Genomic DNA, 24,982 nt, shown 5'->3' on the forward strand with positions numbered 1-24,982 from the left:
CCTTGTATTGGTGCTCAGCACTTCCAAATGCAGAGGCCACTATGCTCCCACATCACCTCATGTATGACCCCAATACAGCTCCCTAATGAGCCCTGGCTTGCAACTGATCAGTAGGAAAAAGCCTTCCTTAGTTTCACCAAGACACTCCACGAAATGGTAGTGATACCAAAAAAAAAGCAAAAATCATCCTAACACTCTCTGTTGTTACCCAGCTGTAGTAATTTATTGTTTTGAGCTTCTGCTATTTACACACCTTCTACTAATACACTGAATGAAATTCTAAACATTCGTCAGTCTCAGTTTGCTTTCGTCTTGGAAAGGGATGTGCTGTGTTCCTACTACTTAACCTACTCTGAGAGAACAAATCACCTGTCTTAAGTCTGATGGTTTTTTTCTTAGTAGTTTCTTTTTGCTTCTTTTTCTTACAATCTCATTTTTATTCTATCCCACACTGAAGAGAAACTAAATATGCACATTTGCATATGAAATTGGGTAAAAGAAACCATAGAATGAAAATATTGACATGAGTCTCCACTACAAAACATTTTGGGATTTATGACAAAAGTTACTATGTAAGGTCTATGACTATTCTTTGAAACAGTGTCTCAAAGAAATTAAAAGAAGATATCCTGTACTTGTGAGCCGGATCCAAAATTACCCAAGTCTTTAAGAACAGGTTCAAAGTACAAATTAAGTATCTCACTGAACTGGAGCAGAAATAGATGACTTCATTCTGTAATAACATGCTAGTAAAAGGTCTTCACTTTCTCTTCAGCAATTTCTGTAAACTGTGAACCCACTATAAAATGTCAAGGAATTAATACAATATTTCTAGGTATTTTGTACATTATCAAGTGGGGAAATTAGATGGGAATCTGTTCCCATAAAGAAAATCAAAATCATAGGCTCTTCAGAAACAAACAGAGATGAATGGTGTGATAAAAACATCAAAGTAATCCATTAATCAGTAGAGTATGCAGAAGCAGTTACAAGCTATCCAGTTCTTCCTAAAAGTGAAGACAGTGGCTGCAGAGCAGCCAGCATCCGATTCCTTTGGCACAGAAAAATACTATTTTTTTTTTGAGATACCCACTAAGAATCTGTAAATATCAAACCTTAAGGGGATGGAAAAATTCAACATTCAATTCCGCATCTCATACTGTGGATGGAAGAAAAATTTTCCACCTTCAGTTACAGCAAATATTTCTTAAATATTTTTGGATTATCAGATTTTTGTCAGGAATAAGATATTCTACTTAAACAGCTTTTTGGACAGAAAGACAGGTAGCAGTCCAGAATTCCAAGGAATAATTTCAGATGATAGGGAAAGCAACATTTAGTCTCTCAATAAAAAAGGTTTTCATGTGTACAGACTAATGCTGAAGGTACATTAGATGAATCATTTGGCTTTTAAGTGAGCCTAGTACCAGTATGTAATTACTGTATAAAAGGCTTTGATCTTAATTCATTATCACTGTCAATATATCTCATCCTGGGAATCCAGACGGTGTTTTTATATTACCTTTGTAGTGGTTTTTATATAAATACAATAACAACATTTTATGCCTTTACATATGGTTGCGACACTACTGTAAAATTTGTACTACATTTCTCTTACAGTGACATATAGGGCCCGAATATCTCTCAAGATTTCATAGAACATAAATCAGAATTACCATTAAAAATAATTCCTCACACTTGTTAACCTATAATACTTGTTTTATCCACTTTTAGTGAGGTGTTTTCTTTCCCTGTCCTCTGACCAATCATAGAAATATCATTGTAATTGCTGCCTCTTTGGGAGGACCTGATCACCTGTGCTAAGCATATATATAAAAGATTCTGCTCCAAACTGTTGACACAGGGAGCTCAGATGAGATATTAAGAACACGCAATGGAGGGTTTTTTTCCCCATATAGTGCTTTCAGTAGCAGACAATTCTGCAAGCAAAACCAAGCTATCTGAAGCTCTACTATCATCATTTTATGACACCTACAAAATCTTGAAAAGCTCACTTCTTATATTTGCACAGTACCAAGTACAATTATTAAATGAAAATTACAATCACTAGGTTGATAATTCCTAAAAATTAGGCAGATCCAGTTTGTTTCACGCTAACTCAAGAGATCACATAGCACTAAGAATGGAGTTTTTTCTTCTTTTTTTCTTTTCATGAAAATTTAAGCATATGTCTTTGAATTGACATAGGGAGCAGAACTTCACTTCTTAGAATTAATAAAATTGTGATGAAACTTAAAAACTCTTCCCATGAAATGCAAAATTATCTCTCATAATTGCTCACATATATGAAAGGCTTGACTCAGCTGACTAAACATAGAAATCTAATACTCCATCAGTCTTCATAAGGCATGCAAGATATCTACAAAAGAACTAACAGTTTTACTGCCAAGGTATAGGACTTAAGGAAGACCTACACATTTTTGAAGGTTTGACAGAGGCCACAAGATACCTCACAGCACCTCAAATAATGACAAACACTTACATTTAGCTGATGAATCATGGTCAGAATGTCTTTATAAATAGGCTTCTACAAGATGCTATTGTACATCATAACTTCAAACTGCTCATTATCTACTGGTAGTTCATCTGCTTTCTAACAATAAATAGCTCTGATTTGAGAAGAGTGGGATGTCTAAGGCCATTTGCTATAAACATTTGTCCTTTTCTCATTTATATCTACTCAGCTTTGAAATCACATGAATTATGTGATTCTTGTTTAGATTACTTTTGTGTTGCCAGTGCACTGTAACATCTGCTAAATAACAGGAGCCCTGTGTATATAGCTTAGACCCCCCAGGATAAAGTATTATTAAATTCCATTAGTATTGCCAGTCCTCTGGGCCATGTAACGTTTCCTTTTACGTCGTTTGTAAACCAACAACTTTAATTATAAATCAGGCTGTGCATCCTAATTTAGTTGCATTCTAATGACTATCTGCAGTTCTTAGCACAGTGATAGTGATTTATATACTTTCAATATGTAAGCATTTAGTTCTCAGACACCTCCTGACCAGTTAGTGTGCCAAACCTTTGTCCACCTTCTCCAAATACATTACCTGATCTAACCTCATGGTATGCCAAGATCTGTCCTGACACCTCCTTTTCAATTACTTCTTACCTCTTCAAATGTAGTATTTCTCAGCAGTGATGTGCTGTTATTATTTAACAGCTACCAGAATGATCCCAAATTTATTCCTTTTTAAAAACACAATATCAAGAATCACAGAATATCCTGAGTTGAAAGGGACCCATCAGGATCAGAGTCCAACTCCTGGCCCTGCAGAGTGGCCTCTCAACATGTACCTGACAGCATTGTCCAAGTTCTTCTTGAACTCTGGCAGGTTTGGTGCTGTGACCACTTCCCTGGGGAGTGTGTTCAGTGCCCAGCCACACTCTAGGTGAAAAACATTCTCCTAATAGCCAGCCTAAGCCTCCCCTGACAAAGCTTCATGCCATTTCCTCGGATAAGAGATGAGATTTTCTATTTCATAAAGGAAACACAAATCTTCAACTTTGACAAATGTACAGCGAACAAACGACTTTTATAGAATTATGCCCTTTGCATTAAATGTAGGAACAGCCCTGCAAAATATATTTAGGCATGAAGTGATTTGCCCTATTTAAAGCAGCCTGCAGCACATATTTTCTTTGGTAGTGACAAGCAAATGTCACCCAGAGAAAGAATTCTCCATAACCCTACACTACAATGCATTCCACCTCCTCCTTGGTGCCTTGGGGAGGCTGAATCCAGAAACATGATTTATCTCCCTGATGGGACAGAGCTCTGGGCTGGGATTCCACGTAACTTATCACCAAGGGATTAGGGAATCCTTGCTGTTGTGCCATATCATCCTGCAAACAGAAAATGCCCAGAAAGATACTCACTTAGAAAAGACAGACAAGGAAAGTTCTCATACCACTCTCAGAAGCAAAAACAAGAGAAGGAGCATTATTAACCCATTAGTTAACAAATGCCTAACAGGAAAAATTCTTGCAATAAACTTGAGACCACATGCAGAGCTAACTTAGCAGCCACTGACATACGCCATGCATTTTTTAAGGAAAATGAGGTAATTGTAGTAAAATTTAGGAGCCAAATTTCTATAAGGGATGAAAAAGAAATCTGTTGTATAAATTAATTCTTTGAATTAAAAAAATGTAAGAGGATTTTTTTTGTATCTTAAGCAATGGAAATTCAGGTAGGATTATTTCTCCAGGCCTCACTGCTGAAACAGCTATCTGATAGAAGTGCATTTGTAATTTGGGGTTGTGTGACCAAGGTGTTGCAAGAGTTATTTATACAGTATATTTAGCACGGTGCTGCAGTACATGCAACTTAGATATAGCAGTCTAATACACAAATGGGCTTTCAAAGACAACATTTCTTCCGCATCATTAAAGATTGGGTATGAACAGTGACTTCTCCTTAGCAAATTCTGCACAACAGTTCTTTTTTTAAGTATTTATGAATTTAGGTTACTTTTCATTAGTTTTACTATCAAAGTTATGACAGATTAGAGTTCCTCAGAAAGATGCAAAGTGGCTCCAAAGGAAATACAGGTGCTGTTCAAAAGAAGGGTAGGTAACTGCTGTAATGAAACTCTTTTTTTTTTTTTTTTCTGTGAAGGATTGAAGAGTGAAAAATAGTTCATGTCCATAAAAGCTATATTAATTGCATGCAGTATCTGAAAAGAGTGTTTGGAGGAAGTGAAGACTGCACAATTTTTATCTGGTTTGTGCATTTGAGACATGAGAAATATCATGTGATACATCAGAAGTACAGAGCGGGGTTCAAAAATGGAAACTGTGCATTTCTCTAGTGCTTTGTAAAGCTCAGTAGCACAGACCTTCTTGGAATATCTGCCAAAAAAATAAACAGGAGACAGGTCATGAAGGCTTCCTGAAATAAGTTCCTAAAAGTAGTAACTACAGACCAAGAAAAAAGTTTTCATCCTTATATTCCTGTTGCCAAAGTTTTAATTTGCAACTGCATGAAGTTTTCCTACTTTATTCTGACCACAGTTAAGTAAAAATGCGCTCTCAAATCTTACTTGGAATCATTTTAAATTATGAGGACAAAAGCAGTCCCAAATGAGATTTGCTGTCATTGCTCAAAATGTTGAACATACAAATGGTATGAACATGTCTTTACTTCTAGAAGGTTAAAATCTGAATAGCACTGACATATAGTTTAAAGGATTAAAAAAAATCCTGTTATCTCCATTATACAGATGGTAAATTGAGGCATAGAAAGAATAAAAACTTGCCCAAGGTCAAATGAGAAATCTCTTTAGACACCATTTTTCTCTCTAACACACCTCAGTATAAATTTAGAGTCACCTAATAAAGAAATGTGGTAGTCATCCACATAACATACTTCATCATAGGAATCTTTTTCTTATCATTGTTTCTAAAATAAGTTCAAACTAACACTATCAATCTGCCTTGAACACAGTTTGGCTAGCCAGCTAAAAGCATTATCTGTGTCAACATGACAGAATACACCAGCGCATATTGTTTGAAATACTTTATTTTCCAACTAGAAACTTTCTAAAGGATCCCTTTAGAAGCTTAGAGTTCTTTTCTCTGTTTACCAGCTTCCAGTGTATTGTCAATTGATTTTCCCTTGGACGATAGGACCGGGGCAGTGATGGTCAGTACTTGGCACAAGTGAGGCCACACTTCAAATCCTGTGTTCAGTTTGGGGGCCCTCGCTACAAGAAAGACATTGAGGTGCTGGAGCATATGCAGAGAAGGGCAATGAAGCTGAGGAAGGGTCTGGAGCACAAGTCTGATGAGAAGCGGCTGAGGGAGTTGGGGTTGTTTAGCCTGCAGAACAGAAGGCTCAGGGGTGACCTTATCACTTTCTACAACTCACCTGAAAGGAGGTTGTAGCCAGCTGGGGGTTGGTCTGCTCTCCAAGTTACAAGTTACAGGACAAGAGGAAATGGTCTCAAGCACCAGGGGAGGTTTAGATTGGATATTAGGACAACTTTATTCATGGAAAGGGTTGTCAAGCACTGCAACAGGCTGCCCAGAGAAGCAGCTGAATCACCATCCCTGGAAGTACTTAAAAGACATGTAGATGTGGCACTCAGGGACATGGTTTAGTGGTAGACTTGTCAGTGCTGGGTTAACAGCTGCATTTGATGACCTTAAAGGTCTTTTTCAATCTAAAGGATACTATGATTCGATGTGTCTATATGCTTATGAAGGACACTCTAAAACTGTGCATGCACCAATTAAAGAGACCAGAGTCCTTCATAAAGCTCTCTGGACTATTTTTGAAAGGATAAAAAGTTAAATTAAATATTCCAGCCTCCAAAGCTGTCATCATAAAGGAAGGCTGTGATTGATCTGGTGTCAGGCATGGTTCACAGTATGTGAACGTGATGGACGTGGCTCCCTTTAATTACAGAGGATTAAAGCAGGAAGAGTCCTATTGATGTCTAGACTTGTAGCAGGAGCAACTCAGCAAGGAGACAAGGAGAATCCTTCCACTGCAGGAAGACGGTGACACACTTTAGTCATGACTTGACAAGAGGAAAATTGCAGTATTCATACATGATAAATCACATGCACCGAGCTGAGTGTACAGCTTGCAGTCAGTACTTTCCTGTAAGCAGTGTAAGCACCAGGACCACAGTGTGAAGCATCAGCTCACAGTCTTCCAAGCTGACTAATGACCTCAGCACTTGCAGTCTTCTGATGAATAAGGAATGCCAAATGACTGTTTCAGAGGTGGTTAGAGAGTCAGGAGGGGTGAGTCATGTTGGCATTATCTAAGGTCAGAGAGCAGAAGTTGCTTCCAAGCATCTTTATGAAAACACTTTCTTCCAGCCCTAGACAGAAAGTGCTTCTTACCGCTCATATAAAGAAACTAAGAGCCAGATTTGGTTCAACAGTTTTTCTAGTACTCATCACAGCCAGATTCATGCTTGCCTCCTGCCTCAGCAATGCCAATTGCTCTAGGTACACACCCCAGTGGTTACATCCTTCTTTCAGAGAGGCAGCTCTCACCAAACCTGATTCAACCAGAAAAATAAATGCATATGTGAGAATTAATTACACAGCCTCTATTAATTATTTACCTGTTATGATAGGAGCTACAATTAAAAAAGCTGGTTTTACTGCTCATTCCCTTATGTTCCTGTCGTAGACAGGGTGAAGTATTGCTTTTAAATTATCTCAGTGTTTTGCCCACAATTAATTTTTTTTTGCTAAAAACTAAAATTCATTCTTCAAGAGGTGAGCTTTTCCAAGAATAAGTGTCTTCAAATAAATTTTCAACGAAGTCATATTTAATAATTCCCAAGTCAGTAATGCCTAGACGTTATCCCTACACTTTGATCCCAAAAATCCGATATGCCCCTAATGCACATGCACTATGAAGACACCACTGAAGAAACACATTGCATGTTACTCAGCCATGCTAAGGTACTAGGATTAATATATTGATTTTAAAGTGTTATAAAGCTGAAAAAGTATTCATAGCTGTTTCTTAGAACATGTACATTGTGTCATAATAAAATAAGTACTGAATGTCTAGTTTTGTTTCTTATAATATGCACCTGATAACATGAAAACCCTCTGCTTTCCAGGAGTTCCACCTTATCACTCATAACATTTGTTTTGGAGAATTAACATTCCATTATTTTAAAATTAAAAAGGCAATTAACCCTGGACACATTTACAATTTAATTTGCTCTAAATTCTCTCCATGACCAAACATGCAAAATGCCAAGTACCATCTCTTCCAAACAGCAGTTACAGGCACACATAACATCCCAGACAGCATCTAGCATTTTGCAGAATAAGGCACCTGATTAAAAAAAAAAAAAAAAGAATATTGAATACCAGTGAAACAGTCAGCTAGAACATTTGCTGTTTCACAGAGCGTACCAAGTCTGTTTAACAGTTTGTGATAGAATAGACAGATATGTCATGTATATACCTCCAAATGGATTTTAAGTCAGCAGGATACAAGGGCCCAGACCAGAATGTGAGCAGAGTATCTCCTCACCATGTTCCCTGACATGGAAGTTAAATTATATCTTAAATTATCATACATGGCCAGAGTTCAGTGTTGTGCTTCTTGCTGACGAAAATCTCTCTAAGATTACAGAATGTTTTATGTCTCAGGTACATCCTGCTCTGTGTTTCTCAGGCCCTCTCTCCCCCAGGTCCACGGATGATAAAAGTATCTGTTGTTCTGCAGAGCTCCTATAAAAACACGTAAGATAATTCCAAGGCTATTTGCACTGAAAGCCTTTGAAACTTCTCTAATCATTAGGTATTGCACAATACACCTTCACTGACTCCACTGAAAACCAGTCTGGATTGTCACAAAGGCTCAAAATGTATGTGGAAAAGGAGAAAATGTAGCAACAGTGCACTGGTATGTAAGTGCCCACATCCTAAATTTCCTTTGCCAGACAAAAAAATTTCTTTTTTCATTGCTATACAGTCAGTAAACCTTCCTTTCAATGAAAGGAAACAAATTCCCTTGAAAAAATACATACCAAGTACATTAGCCGTACACTGAAGAATTCCTGAGACATCCTCAGTTTCTTCATTGCCAGAGCAGTCTGTATAGGAGCATCTGTTTGATATATTGTGAAAATTCTTCTCTGCATCCCTGTAGCTACAGAAAAAAAAAAATTAAAAAGTAATAAAGTTATAGCATCTCCTTATACAAATGCAAAGTCAACAAATGTCTTTCAGGAGTGGTGACAAAGGATTAAAACCTCTTGATGATGGATACTTTTAAGATTCAGCTGGACAGAGGGCTGGGCTATCTTGTCTAGACAATGCTTTTACCAAGAAAGGTTGGACTAGATGATCCTTAAGGTCCCTTTCCAATCTGGTATTCTATTATTCTATGATTGAAGAAGATTGCCTATTCTCCTTGTATAAGAAACATTACAGTTCATTAAGCAGTCACCTTCTGATGGGATTGTACAGAAGCAGGTCCAAACAGCTGTTTACCATTAATGTCCAGAGTATGTATTGCTACTTCAAAGCACCTCTAAGAATTTGAGAGAAAAAAATAAAATTAAAAAGCTTATCATGCAAGGCTGTGATTTGGGAGGCACAGAGCAAATGTTACCATGCACTTTTTACTATCTCACATTAGCACTTACCCAATAACTTGATGCTCAAAATACTGCAGTGTCTTTTGAAGAGTTTGCCGAATAGTCTGAGGCTAGGGAAGAATAATTTAAAGTATTGTGAGATTAGGGAGTATAGCACAGTTAAATTAACAGATCTTTTAACACACTATTTTTCCCTAGTTTTACTCCTCTTCATCTTCTACCTGCCATACACCCAACACAACAATGGATATGAAATATTATTATACATTCCTTGTATGTTACTTCATTTAAACAGGAATGAATTTTACAATGTGACATAATTAATACTGCTTATGACTAGTTGCACATAACAAAGGAACCACTTCACTGTCATCTCTCAAAAACTATCACCAACCAATTATCTCACTAATTGAAAATAATTTGAAATAGTCTGCAAGAAAATGTTATTATTTTGTGATGAAAGTATCACCAGGAAAAGACATTGAGTTTTTAAACTCTATATGCTCCCTGGGGCATTTTATAATAAAGAATATTAAAAGATGCAATTTATTTTGGCTTACTTTCCTGACAAGCTATGACTCTTTAGTCATCTTTCAAATTATCAGGAAAGTCAAGTTCATCAAAAGAAAATCATGACATGCTTCAAGCATTTCTATGCTATTTCATTTTAATAGATGTTCACCAAACTACATATGAGCATTATGTATTTATGTTTTTATTTGCATTATTAATACAACTACAGTGTTCCCAAAAATACTTAGGTGCATATATAAGTTTATTTTCTGAATTACTACTGTTGCCGAGGGTATTATTATTTTGTATTAATTCATGACAGATCAGAGAGGTGGTAGGTGACCCATCCTGGAAACATTCAAGGTCAAGTTGGATGGGGCTCTGAGGAACCTGATCTATCTGAAGATGTCCCTGCTCCTTCCAGGGAGGCTGGACTAGATGACCTTTAAAGGTCCCTTCCAACCCAAGCTATTCTATGATTCTATGAACAAAAATAAGCTCAAAATAGATGCAAAACTTGAAAGAGGTTTTTCTTGTTAACTCTGTTTCAGATAATTACTTTACTTCTCTGTGGGAGCTCAGTTACCTGTGCCAAAAGGCTTTAAAGTTACATGTTCTCTTGTAAAACACAATGGAAGCACCACAGGAATGAAACCATCATACATCAAGAAAAACAGCCCCTTCTCAGTGGTCCAACAGGTACTGAAGTCCTTAGGTCTAATGGGCTACACATGTATTTCATGGCATGTTCTCACAGTGATTCAGAAGCTTTCTTGTGCTCAGCACAGAAAAATCCACTCTTCACACAGAGAAAATATGTATTTTCCCACACCAGCAACAAAGCAAATCAAAATAGCTTTAAGCAAAGAAGTCCAGAGAGCTGCCATCTCCCATCTCCATACAGTATTTCCCTCAGCCCCACTCCCTACACACAAAACATTAGAACTCCACCATCGACTCCTCTGACATGAAATAGGGAATAATAGAAATGTTTGATTGCTAAATTAAATCTCCCTTCTGGTTCTGCTGAAGTGATTTTACAGCAATATGGAAGGCAATATGGAAAGCAGCAATGCTTGGTATGACAGCACAGAGGAAGGAAAACAGTTTTTTGTTTTCTCAGGAAGTTTACAGCTTACAACACCTGAGCAATGGATTGTTTTTGCCTTTCTCATGCCTGACACACAGATGCTGCACTCCTTACCCAGGAAAAAATGGCTTTGAGTATCTCAGGATTTGACCATACAAGCAATCTCCTAGTCCATGTTAACTTTCTCTTCTGAAAGCTAAATTGACTGCCTAGCTGTTGTCTGAAAATTTCATACAATCCCAGGAACTCACACCACTTTTTACTGGCAACTCCTATCAAATCTTGGAAATTAAGTACAGACAAAAATAGGATTTAATATTAAAACATTGGTCATAAACAGAGCTTTATGTAATATGCTCAGAGCCAGTATGAAAACTTATCCAAGGAGTCACAAATCTTTTTTTGTCTCTGCCATAAATGATTATGGCATGTTGCTATGCACAGTTAAAAAGCCACTATCCTCACCTTTTCAGTTTGCCATTTTTCATCACTGGTGAATGTCATTTTGCTGTAGATGTAATTCTGTAACCAGGGCCATGGCTAAACAAACCAGCGAGGAGATAAGACACCTGCTTACAGCTGCTTACCAGAGCAGTTTGGTGTATTACTTCTTCCATTACTGACAATGCATTGCCCACAGGAGAGAGAATGAGCAGGAGAAAATTTCCACATTTTTTCTGTATCCAGCACCAAGACTGGATGGAGGCAATATAGCTGAACCTTCTCCTGGAAGCATGACACACATCACCTCTCCAAGAAGCATAGTTCTGCCACTCAGGAAAGTAAGAGACAGCTTTTAACCACACACCTCCTCCACTGCAATGTAAGTCTGTGCCATTCAGGTACCCAGTGACAATTATTTACTGGAGAGGTTTTAAAGCTTCATGGCCACTTAAAATGAAAGATTTAGTGTAAATATAAACCAGTGACTGATACTTAAACAATCAAATGTCAACAATTCCTTTTGATTAGAATGATTTACTAATATTTGGTATGCATTACAAAAGTAATAGTCACATCAGTTCATGTTTCTAAGGGCAAATCAGAGGCAAATTATTGCTATTATTAACTGTAAATTAATTCAAGGATTGTCATACCAAATCACATCCAAACTCCATATGGAATGACAATATATAAGGTAGAAGGCAACACTGAAGATACTCAGACAGGCCTCTTGCGTGGCAGAGACCACAGGGCTTCCCAAAACTAATTCTGAATTCAGATATCAGGCCATGGCTAACCCTAATGTGTCAGAATAAACTGTAAAACAAAACTGAAATAATGATTCATACAGGTTTGAAGAAACCTCTGTAGGTCTTCTAGTCCAACCTCCTGCTCAAAGTAATTTGAGTTACAGCTGATTGCTCAGGTCATTCTCCAGACAAGTTTTGAGTGTCTCCAAGGATAGCAATCCCACAACCTCTCTAGGAAGCCTGTGCCAGTGTCTGAACACCCTCATGACATTTCAATTTTTTTTTCTTAATTCCGATTTGAATTAAGAAGCTGATCTTCCAGCTTTCCTACCTCTCATCCTTCTTCCATTTTGCATCCATGGAAACCCTGAAGAGTCAACTGTAGACTGCAACAAGATACCCCCAAAGCTATCTCTTCTGAAAAGCTGAAGAGATGCAGCTTCCCTAGCCTCTCCTCAGACGTCCCATGCTCCATCCCTGACATCCTGGTAATCTTCTGCTGGCCTCGATAGCAATCCCTGGAGGGTATGCAGCATTAACTAGTTGCTAATTTGACTTTGTGACTCTAATGGCCACCTTTTGAGCCCTAAGATCCAGTCAATATTCCATGTACCTTACCATCTGCTTAAGCAGTCTGTTTCTCACCAGTTTGGCTCTAATGACAGTACAGGACAACATGTCAAAGACTTTCCTACAATTAAGGTAGACAATATCCCTTCATCACTGAGCCAGTCATCTCATTACAGAACTCAGTCAGGTTGGTCAGATACAATCCATCCTTGGTAAAGGGTATAAATTTGGCTGTTCCAAATCACCACCTTATTGTCCTTTTTTGTGCTAAGAAAAGACTTCCAAAAGGACTTCCTCCATAATCTCCCCGTGCATTGAGGCTGATTGGTCCGTAGTTCCCTAGCATCTTCCTTGTCCTTCTGGATGCTGGGTACAATATTTGCCTTTTTCTAGTCATCAAGTGTCTCCCGTGACTGGAGTGAGGGAGACTTGGAGTCTTTCCTATTTCTATCCCTGCAGGTTTAGGTAATGCTTCAATATCCCTCGAGGGCTCAATATCCTGTGACTGCTTCCAACTTCTGTTGATATATTTTTCTGCATTTGAACAAATTAACTGTTCTGGTGCTTGAGAAGAGTGAATCTCAACCAGCTTCTTGTACCTATTTACCCTATAGGCGAGTTTCCCATTGGAGCCTGCCAAAATGATCTATGAAGAAGCCAAAATCTACTCTCCTGAAGTATGAGTCCACTTATTTGTCTTTCCTACCCCTCTCAGTGTTTTGAACTCCAGCATATCAGGATCACTTTCTCTAGGGATGCTTCAGCCTTTAGACCTTCAACCAGTTATTCCTCATTTGTGAGTAAAAGCTCCAGCAGAGTATTCCTACCTTGTCAGCTCATTGATCACCTACATTAAGAAACTATCCTCAGCACACTCCAAAAATCTCCTGCATTGCTTGTGCTCAGACCTATTCCTCTTGTAATGGATTTTGAGTGGGTTCAAGTCCCCCATAAATAACAAAGCTTACCATTTCAAAATTTCATCTAGCTGTCTAAAGGTTTCCTCTGCTTTCACTTCTTGACCTGACAGTGTGCAGCAGACGTAGCACCAAACCTGCTCATCTGTCTTCTGCTCCTGACTCTCATTCTCTGGGCCACCTTGCTCTGTTCAAAGAGAAGTGCCCACTCACTGCTGTCACCTCTTTACACAGAGTGCAGATCCTGCTCCTCAGCTTCTCAGTCCAGCCTTTCTGAAGAGCCTGTGTCTATCTCCTGCAGAGCTCTCATCCTGAGAGCCCTTACACACAAGGGTGTGTGAAATCCCACAGGAGGTCCAAGCGCAGTGGCAGCACGGGGATGTCTAATGCCACCTTTTTGCTCCCCATGCTGCCTGTGTTTGGGCACAGGTACTTGAGATGGGATCCCAGTGAGGTGAGCACAAGAACCTCTTCCATCTTTTTGCTCACTCTTCAGAGAATGAACACTCTTCCACAATAAACATAACTTAAAAACCCCTTCCCAAGGTTGTACAGCCAGTGAAAAGAGACCTGGCCTCACTTTGTCAGATGAATGCCATTCTTGCTCAGCAGTCCTTGCTCCTCAGCGCATGTCCCATGTCCATGGAGATCAAAGCCCTGCCCTGCCAGCAACACCACCAACAGAGCTACAGACTACCTTACTAGATGTATGTGCTACAACCAGAGCCTTACCCCCCTCACTAGCAAGATCAAGGAGACACCACCTGGGCACTCACACCCTTTGCCCTTGCATTCCAAGCCATGTAGTCACTCCTGATACTCTCCAGGTTTCCCCTGGCTCTATCATTGGTGCCCACACGGATGAGCAGCAGGAGTCATAGTCCAGGAGACAAACAAGCTTTGGCAGCCTCTTTGCAACACGTATGTGTGAGCTCTTGGCAAGCAGCAAACCTGAGACAGAAAGGCAGGCTGGCAGATGAGTGCTTCTGATACCTACCACCCTCCTTTTCTTGAAGCCTCTAAGAGTTGAGGCTCTGCTCATTTGCCTCATCCCAAGGCAGGTCATCTCTTCCACCTTTTCCTAGGGCATTTTACCTTCTCTGTAATTGCTGAAATCACAGGTGGAAAAGGGGCCCTAGTAGTGTTGTCAGAAGTAACAAACCTCCAATCTCCTCCACCTTGGGAGTTTCCACCTTTGACTCTCAAAGGTTATCTCTGTTTTTCTCTCCTTTCTTTCAGCATGGAGGCCAGTTTCTTGGCTCTGCAGGGTGTCTGGAAAGACCTGTCCATCCTCCCTAATGTACATAGCCTGCTTACTATCTATTACAGCTCTTCCATCTGTCACCTTGGTGCTATGACCAGAGCACACAGCTGTTGACACCGTCAGGCAGCAATCCTGACAGTGGCAGCCCTGCCATGACAGCCGCTGTCATGCCACCGGCTGCCACAGTTCACAAGATGCACTCCTAAAAAATCTGCACTTCTTTCTAGATCTCACCTTGCTTTCCAGTAGTGCAAGACCAGTTCAAGTCCTGAAGACAGAGGAGTAATAACTCCTCAAAAACACTTCTGTGAATAACTGGAAAAAATATTAATGAAGATATTTGTCTAAATGAACTTGAAATATTCCTAAATTTTTTTTTTTTTAACTCAGACAACTTCCTCTGAAAACAGACTTTAAACATTGTGTACATTTTTTTTTTCTTTTTCTTAGTTCAATTTTCCCTTCTTGCAGCTTCATTGCCTCAGTTTTGCAGACAAAGGAAAAGAACTTCCACTTTAATTGCATCCCTTGCTATAAATGTCTTTCCTAAGGCAATCAAACATAAGCTTTCCAATCTTCTCAGAGGACAGAGACTTCAGCCTATTCCCTAGCCATTTTCTGTTGCCTGTGAAATGTCTTTCATTTGATTGCAACACCTTCAGAAATAAATGGTAGGGCTCATCTGCCCAACTGTAGGCACCCAAAGTGATTCATTTCATCCTACAGCTGGCATCTAATACACGCCTGAGGACTCAGTCTTTATAAATACCCATTTCTTTCTTTTGTCTAGAAAAGGCATTGAGTGATTGCTTTAGAGTTTGACATCTTTTAATGTTTAAGTGAGGACAGACAAACCCCACCCTGAGGTGACAGAACTGCACACAGTATCCCAGATGACTCAGCCTAAATTTACATAAATGCAGCTTCAAATTCTCCATCCCATCCCTTCTGCATCCTAAGAATACCTAGACAGTATCAGGGAAGAATGGAACAGAGAGGTCCAGAACCAAGAGAGCAGGCCGGTACACAGACAGTTCCTCCTTAACCCTAACATTTTCCCTTGTAAAAGCTAAATGGCTCCTAGTTGAGCATCAGAAGAGCTTCAGCAATCATACTGTTAAAAACCTGAGTGCTTAAAACTTGAAACATGCAAGTTGAAGCACTGAAGAGCATAACAGGCTCAGTTAGAAATCACTTTGTTTCTATCAGAATTTCTTCAAGTCAGGTCAGGAGGTTCCTCCAGATTATTGTGCCCTGGGGAGTTGCAAAGTCCTTCCTAGGGGAATCTGTACCTCTGCAAACAGTAAAGACAGGATACCATGGATCCCAGCCAAATCAGCACTTTGAAGCTGAAAGTTTTAAATGCTTTGAATTTGAAGTGTTCAATCACAAACTCAGCAGATGCGTAATACTTCATTTGCTGGTTCCACTGCTGGTGATCATTCATTAATGAAAAACTTTTTTTTTTCATATTTCAAATACAATTTTAGTCAAGCCTTTGTGCATAGGTGATTACAGATCTCTAAGCACACATGAGCAGGTGTGCATCTGGCCCATCCAAAAGAAGATAAATGGCAAAACAATAATTTTTAGAATGGGTTTTTTTAATATTTATCCCATGATCATGTAAGCAGTGAGAAACTGTTCTCTGCCTGTCCTTCTGATCACCAAAATATTGAATTAAAGTGGTTTTAAACAAATAATCAAGGCTCCAGCTGAAAACAAACACTTATCAACATTCCCAAGTGCCAGGAGTGGAGATATAAGCATTGAAATTGACGTAGCTAGGGAAAAGCAGAATGCAAAAAGAAAAGGAAGGCTCCTTTGGCATCCAACAATTTTCTGATGATGCAGAACGGAGGAAGGCATCCTAGCAGGTCCTGCATGGCCAGGATTCCTCCCTTTCCCACTCCCAGTAAGTGAAGAATGGAATCAAAGGGAACAGACAGAAATCAGAAATGGAAAGCAGAGTCTCGACATGAGCAATCATCTGAAAATTTAAAAAATAAATAATCTTTGGGGATTTAATTTTAGTGGTTTTGATAATACAATCAGAAAAAATATACCTTTGCTCTCTGGCTTCTGAACACCTAGGGTGCACTTATTTTTTCTCTGCAACTATATGAGCTAAAAATATATTTTTTCTTCATGAACACCAGCTTCCCAATTCCTCATGTTTGTACTTCGGATAAAAGCATCAACTCCTTGCAGACCTCCATGACTAGCACCAGTTCTGGTATCAAGAGAGCATGATGCAGAATCCCCAGGAAGGGACTCTTTGGGGATACAGGGCAGGATGACTGACAACTGGAGGCAAAAGAAGCTGCCCTGCAACAGCCCAAAATGATCCAGATGGGACCAGGTGAGGATGAAGTGTCTGAGCTCAGTACCACTGTCAGATTAACCTGAGACTATTCCGCTCCTCAGTTCATGCAAACAGGGATACTCTTCACAGAGAAATACTTGTGCACATTAGAGAAAATGCCCTTAATTTAATAAATAACATTGAGACTAATAATTTTACCCAATACTATTTCATAGCAACAACGCAAACACTGTGAAGAAATAAAGCAGAGCTAAATAATAATTAGAAATTATAACTTCTGCATCCCCAGCTGCCTTTCAACTAGAAGAATCACAGACATTACAGATGGAAATTGCCTATTAGATCATCTAGTCTAACTCCTTGACAGTGAAAGATAAATATCTCAGGGTGCTTTCCCTTATAACACCGTCTGGGATCACTTTGTTCATCTTTGAATTTCCGCCATGTCTGAAATGGATAGAAGACCTGTTCTGTGATGCAGAGAGAATGTGTTCAGTAGGTAAGAATAAAACAGATGATCTACCACTAATACTACCTGTTCATCTTTTAATGCAGCAAACATCTACTACATAATAGTGTATGCTGTATAATAATCACTGCTACTCCAGCATATTGATAGGAAATGAAAGGCTTTACATGTCAGTCCTTCTCAAGGAATTTCTTCTGCTGAGAGAGAGAAAGAACCAATTTCCTCAGTATAACCGGACCTAATTTCATATGCAGATCTGCAAAGGTATTTATCCCTTCGAAACCTATGGACAATCCAAAGAATTTTTGGCTTAATTTTAAAACTCAGTCTGAGAATTAGCAAACAGACACATCTAGAAAGAATCTGGATATGAGATGGTACAATTTCTTTTACTCAAAGCACTTTATAGCAGCCTTTAGTATTAGCACAAGAGGTAGAAGGAAAGAGAGGGCTTTCCTCTGTGTTAACATCACAGTTTACCAGAGTACACCCAACCACTGCGAGGTGGTAACTGGCTCTGCTCACACAATTTCAAATGAAGGACATTCACCCTCATTTTGATGTAGCCATGACAGCACATTTCTTTTTGAGGGGCATATATTAATGATCATGACATTCTCATCTACTTTATGTCTTTCTCTACCTGCACGTGGACATTTTGGCCAGGGGACAGGTAGAGAAGTTCAAAACAATTTAGTTCAATTTTGTAGGATTAACACTGGTGCTGCCACACTCTGGGTTGTCAGCCAGCGGGTCACTTCTGTCTGTGGGCAAACCTGTTCCCCTGCAGGGATATGCTCACAGCTTCCAAGCAGCAAAGATGTCTGTAATGTATGAATGTTACTGGGACATGTTTTTTTCCCAAGCACTGTAGAGAAGTTAAGATTTCAGCCTGGAACTGCACAAACATTAAGAAATCCAATATTGCTATGATCAATCTAAGCCCTAGATGTCAAATATTCAAATTCACCCTCAATAAAATGACCTCTAGGTCAACACTGCCATGCTTCAATGCTGAAGGCCTTCTGGTGCAGCTAATTTTTTTTTTTAATATTTTATTTGCCAAGGCTGAGTTTTCCTTGCATGAGATGCTGGACTACTGAACAAGACAAACAAACAAAACCCACTATGATCCTCATATTGATGAAAGTTTTCCAGAATGTTCCTGTTTAAGACACCACAATTCTATTCCATGCTATGAAGTAACAGATTAACTGACTATTGACTACTCATGTGACCTTGCCTATAAATGAATTTACTCTCTGTTAAGTTGAAAGACACTCAGCAAAAGTCTGATTTTATTATGCTTTTAAAAAAAAGAAATCATCCTGTTTGCCTGCTGGAATTGAAAGTTTCTCATGGGATGTGCCTTTCTTAACCACTTTCATGCTTCACAACCACGTTCTTTAGAAGGATGTTATTCATGAAGCTCAGCCAGCCTGGCCTATCAGGTGAATAAGCTCATCACACCACTGATATGGATATCATTTGGCATTACCTTATTTCATTCATAAAGTTAGGTGGAAGTCATTTCTACAACAGCAGAGCTTATCTATACCTGGTGGGTTACTGTGAGTCATAAGGAGCTCAGAATACTCATGCAAATTTTTCTCAAAAATCTTATGCAAAAATCAATTTGCTATCTCTCCTTCTAGTGGCAGCAACTTGTTATAGCTTCTAAAAGGAATAGCATTCCTTGAGACTAATAGGTAGAGGTTTATTATGGAGCCAGGTTAGATATAAGCTGCTATATTGTAACTTCTCTGCCAAAACCCCACCTCCACTCACTGGCGGATTCACTTGCCATTAAGCAATTTGAAGTTACTGTGACATAAGTAACAGCCTACACAGTAACGTAAATGACTGCCTTTAGGTTCACTTTTCTCCCACTGTCAGGAGGAAGGCTATTTAAAAAAAAAACAACAATTCTTAAATTCCAACTATTTGGCAGCAGCCAGTAGCAGCTTCCCAAATTATATAGGAAAAAAACATTCTTACTTTAATATGTCTTCAACTGGACCTTTAAAGAATAGCAGGAATAATTCTAGATGAACAGAAAAGTGTAACAGAAATGATTTTCACTTAATAATGTTCATAGTTCAAGAGATGCATTACATAGACCATTCAGAAAATAAAATCAAACGTAAATGTTAGTCAGTTTAAAGCTGTGTCATGCTGTAATTCTCATTCCAGAAAGATCAGTACAGTGCTTGGGGGTACACAGTCTCCTCTAAATGAATAGCCAGTCACTCCCAGCTCCTTTAGGATAGTCCATGACTCTTAGATCCAAGCAGAGTATTTGACTTTTCAAATCAGTGACAAATTACGTTTTTCTGATTTTGTTTCTATTTTCAGCCTGGTATTGGATACAAGTCAAGATAAAACTGGAGCAAATGTGAAAATTGCTGCAAGGAACTGGAATTCAGTAAGATACTAAATGCCATTTCTAAAGAATCGAGCTATGTCAACTGGTGCCAGGATACCATTCCCATATAACAGAGTTCTTAAGGGCAGAAAAAAAATCATTTTGATAATGAATAACATATAGTATCATCTTTTTCAGTTATAATTAATCAAAATTTGTGTCATTGTGGGTGTAAAATTCATCCTTTAAAATGAAACACAGTAACAAAGATGGAATCAAAAGTAAAATGTATCATTACATTTGCTGGTGATATACATATAATTACTGAGTTATTTCTTAAAAACAAGGTCTTAAATCAATGTTCCTATTAGGATCCCAACATTTTATTATTTATCTCCAATAAACTGAACCAGCCCAGTAACAAGGGCAACTGTGTTTGGACAGCAGCTGGATCTACCTCCAGATTTTCCTGATCCGAGTGCATAACCAAAGACCCTTTGACAGTGGTTCAGATGCAGGAGGACAGAGGACACCTGTGCTCAGTCAGAAACATGATTTAGGAAGACCTTAGAATGAATAGGAGCTGCCTTCACAATTATGAGCTCAGCTTTGTGGGGACATCACAGGAAGGAAAGGCTGTGAGAGGGCAAAGCCAGACATGGGGCAATATGCATGGAGTATTGTTGGCCACGATCTCTTGAGCTGAAGGAGTCACAGGAGCTGTGTGCAACACCTGGGGTTTATTGCAATGAGCAGCCAAGTTTGGTCCCACAAAACATCATCTTCACACTCCACTGCCTCCCACCGGTCTGCAGTGCCTGGCTGTGCCCAGCTGCTGGCACAGCCTTGACCCTCCTGTTGTCAGTGCACCTGATTACTCAGCAAACTTGGTACTTGGTGAGGCAGCAGGGCAGAAACTTGATGTGATGTCCAATATATGCACTGTCAGTTTGCTGATTGCAGCTGTGACAAAAAGCTGCCTCTCCTTGAGTTGCTGCTGCTCGGCCTCCCTGCCCTGTGCACCCGGTTTCCTGGACCTTCCCCAGCACAGCCAATGGCAGGGTATGAACGCAGGTCTCATCACTACACACTTTTCCTCAAAATACGCAGCTGTTTTGGTGGGAGGTGAGCCCTATCATCCTCCTAGTTCTGGCTGTCAAAAAAAGAGAGTGCTTGTGGTAAGCAAGTTCCAGATGAACAGTATCAATCCTTCACCCATCCAGGTATGTTGGGAAACATTTACAAACCCACAGGAAAATAAAATAAACCTGTGCTAATTGCGGATCAGGTCCCTATATCCTTTAGTATAACAACTGCAGGGGAAAAAAAAAATCTCCAAAAATCAATTTAAGAGGAAAGTTGCAAAATCTTGTGTGCTAGAAAGTGCTGGAAGTTGTTCTCTGGGAGCAAGCAGAAGGGGTTGGATTCACCCCTTGCTGCAACACAGCAAGGTTCACTTTTTTCCCACGATTCCACAAAAAGTGATATTTGTGCAAAGTCACACTCAGCTAAAATTGAGACCAAGATTTCAAGTGATAAAAAATGCAATAACTTATTTTCATTGTATTTTACTGTATTTACAAATACTTCATTACTGCATTTCATTCTACATAATCTTTTACAGTTCAGCTGTACTAACTCATGAATGCATTGCACAGAAGATATTAATATTTTCATACACAGTTTTGTGCTACCACTCATAAGATGCAGCCTGCTTGCACAGCCTTCTTGCTGTTCTGCCCCACAGACACTCCTCTTGAGTGCCCAGCCCTCTTTTGCCTCTTGCATGTTTTCTCTTGCTCTGTTCAAGGCTCTCCACATGCCCAGAGCAGGTCCTCATATTTCCTGCTACTGCCACATTGAAACAACATTGAGACCTCTCTGCATGGCACAGTAGTATTAAACACACACAGAGAATTTTTCCTCAGGAAAAGCACAAACAAATATTTTACTGAGGATTTCGCCCCTTGTCATTGCTGAAGGAAAGCACAAAACTAAGGTTAAGTACAAACATCAGGAACCTGTAGCATCCTTCAGCTGTTGGGATGGGGACAAATTACCGCTGCATTCATGTTTAAAAAGAAAACATTAAACCTTGCAAGCTAGATATATAGTATATACATTTGTATGTGCATAAATATGTTTTTATGCTTAACAGAGACCCATATCTATAGTATTATGGAATGAAGGTTTACCTACACTGATAAAAAAGAATTAAGGCTTTTTGTTTAGAAAGAACATCTGTCAATGCACCTTTCAAACTTGCCTTCTAATTTTACAAACAACAGAAATTAGTCCCATTTGACATCAATTTCATAGGTAAAGTTTGTTTTTTATTTCTAATTAAAGTCATTCCTGATTTATACCAGCAGATGTGCAAAAATAATCACATCCAAAGTGTTAGACATATGGCAACTTGACTTGTTGCATGAAGGCATATATTCAGTATCCCAGAACTCGGTAAGAATGCACCAAATAACAATGCATCTGAACAGCAGTTTCTCTGAGTGAAAAATGAAAAGGCGGGGAACCTGGTTCTTGACTTATAACAGGACTATAACAACATGACCTTTTAGACTTAATAACATTAATTTGTGCCAAAATGTGTAAGATGGGAGGGAAACAGTAGTTACAATGCCAAGATAAAAAAGGAAATTTTAAGCAATGTGTATCACATTAAAATTTTAAAATAACATAGTTTTTTGGCAATAAGGGTTGCTATAATTGCATCCCAAAGAAACCTTGGAAGCTGTTGTTTGGGACATCAAAACCAGGTTGGATGAAATTTTTTGCATTCTTAAACAAAATTACTCTGGGTGCAGGAAGAAAAGAGGACTATTAGATCTATCAGTTTTCCTCATCCCTTAATTCAAAGAATGTGTTTATTCTGAAAACATATTTGACAATTCACCAAAGCTGTAAAACTGTAATTGTCTTTTATAGCAAGCTGGAGAAATACAAATACTAAGGTTATCTAAAAATATGCACTGAGCTACTTCAGAATATTTCAAATATTTTGGGTAACACATGCTCTAATTATACCATTGTATCATTATCAAATTAAATAGCTTTTTTCTTGTACTAAAACAAGACAGGTCACCTTAGATATCATCTATTAATACCAGCATTACAAGACCAGATTCCCAGTGGAGAGGGGAAAAAATCAATGGGAAAGAAAATTCTTAACTTAAACTGGATGACTATTTGGTATGTGATGCACTGACTTCGCCCATTAAACAGGTTGTCTACTCCTATCCAGCCAGTTAAATAAACACCAAACAGAAAAGGGTATATTAAAATTAACACAAACTGATAGTTGATGGTGGTGAGACTCGTAAGTAGTTTCCAAAGCTAGCTAACAATAATGCAAAAAGATGATCCAATGCCACAATATCAGATAGAGTTGTCCTGCAGATTAAGACTACTTGTTGCAAATAAGATTTTATGCCTTAATACATTAAACTGTTCCAGAGACCTAATAAGCATTCAGTTGCAGCTAAAACTTTATGAGGAAATATTAGTGATGATCACAGAGGTATGTACAGGAGTGTAACGCAATTGTAACAGAAAGGCTGTAGAAGAATCTTCTATTTTACACTAATCTATCAGAACTCCCGAGACACGGATTTCAGTCATACAAACGGATACTACCATATGTTACAGGATCAACCCGAAATCACTCCTTATTTTAGCACACTGACAATGGTTCACAGACTCTCAACTACAGGTGTAGTTATCCAGAGTATTATCCAGATAATCGTCAAGTCATGCATTTAAAAGTCCACTTTAAAGAAACTGATCCATCAGGAATGTCTGCGCATCCAGGAGGCACAGGGAAATCTGTTGCTGAAATATTTCTGAACACATAGACAGAACTTTGCTTTACCCTATTTAGCACGGAGAAGCCCTACAAACGTAGTAAGTTCACATCTCCTCGATGCTGAAGAAAGAATGTGCATGCCATGCATCACAGAGATGTAACTTTTTATATTTAAAAAAAAAAATGTTGCTAGGGCCTGTGATAAGCACTTTACCATATTGATTTCATTTAGAAAGGAACTCGGCAGAGATGATAAACCCAACCAAGGCGGCAGCTGCGCCTAAGCGTGACTCCCGACCCGATTTCCAGCACCGGGCTGCTGTACTCCCGCAGGTTTTGCGGGGCTGGCAACCGGCAGCCGAAGCGAGCACGGAGAGGCAGCGGGCTCCAGCGGCCCGGTGGGATCGTCTGGGAGGGGGGTGCGGGCACCGCCGCCCCCTTCCCGACAAGGACCCGACCCAGCGGGGCGGCCGTGGGGCTCTGCGGGTCGCGGACGGGCCGGGTCCGGGCGCGGGGCACTCACCGCGGGGGCCGTCAGGCGGCGGATGCTCTCGCCCAGCGAGTCCAGGTTGACTCGCCGGCGGCGCGGAGCGCGGCGCGCCCCGGCGGTGGCCGCGGCGGCGGCGGCGGCGGCGAAGGGGGTGTCGGCGGGGCCGGGGGGGCTGCGGCTGCCGTTCCAGCAGAGGCGGGACAGGGGACACTCGCCCTCCTCCTCGGGGCTCGTCTCCGGGCAGTCCGAGCCCAGCGAGCTGAAGGACTCCGACGAGATCTTGCGGCGGGACATGGTGCCGCGGGGCGGCGGCGGCGGAGCTCAGCGCGGGGCGGCGGGCAGCCGCGCAGGGCAGCGCCGAGCTGGGCAGCCGCGGGGGCGGCCGCCTCGCATGGCCGCGGGTGCCCCTGGGCGGGCGAGAGGCAGCGGCGGAGCCGCCGTGCCGGGGCCGGAGCAGAGCCCGCTCCGCGTTTCGCCGCGCCGGGCCGGGCCGGGAGCGCGGGTGCCGCGCCGCGCCGCGCCGGGAGGCTTTAAAGCGGCGGCGGCGGCGGCAGCGCCTGCTGCCCTCCTCTGCCTCGGCCGCCCGCCCCGCTCTCCCCTCCCCCGGCTCCCTCGCTGCTCCGCGGGGATCACGTGTTGTTTGGAGCCCTTTCCCCCTCCTCCTCCTCCTGCCGCCTCCCCCGCGCCGCTCGCCGCCTGTCGCGCCCGGCCCCGCTTGCCGCGGCCGCCGCCGGCCCCGCTGCCCCGCTCCGGGGGGATGCCGGCACCGCCCGCACCGCCCCGGCAGCTCCCGAGGGCCGGGCCGGCCGCAGCCCACGCTCCCACCGCCACCAGCTGATAGGAGGGCGG

The 24,982-nt window shown here is 40.6% G+C and overlaps 1 protein-coding gene across 1 annotated transcript in view; it reads right to left on the reverse strand.

Moving 5' to 3' along the window:
• Positions 1–24,442, reverse strand: part of GUCY1A2 (guanylate cyclase 1 soluble subunit alpha 2) — a 154,941-nt gene extending 130,499 nt beyond the window's left edge. The window contains exons 1-3 of the mRNA XM_050333617.1: positions 24,167–24,442; positions 9,165–9,226; positions 8,544–8,665 (exon numbers count right to left, since the gene is read on the reverse strand). Of these exons, the coding sequence (XP_050189574.1) occupies positions 8,544–8,665; positions 9,165–9,226; positions 24,167–24,427 (445 nt within the window). The 5' untranslated portion in view covers positions 24,428–24,442. The remainder of the gene's footprint in view (positions 1–8,543; positions 8,666–9,164; positions 9,227–24,166) is intronic.
• Positions 24,443–24,982: the final 540 nt, after the last annotated feature.

This window comes from Myiozetetes cayanensis, unplaced genomic scaffold (assembly GCF_022539395.1).
Source record: "Myiozetetes cayanensis isolate MyiCay16 unplaced genomic scaffold, myiCay2020 scf5-8, whole genome shotgun sequence".
NCBI lineage: Eukaryota > Metazoa > Chordata > Aves > Passeriformes > Tyrannidae > Myiozetetes > Myiozetetes cayanensis.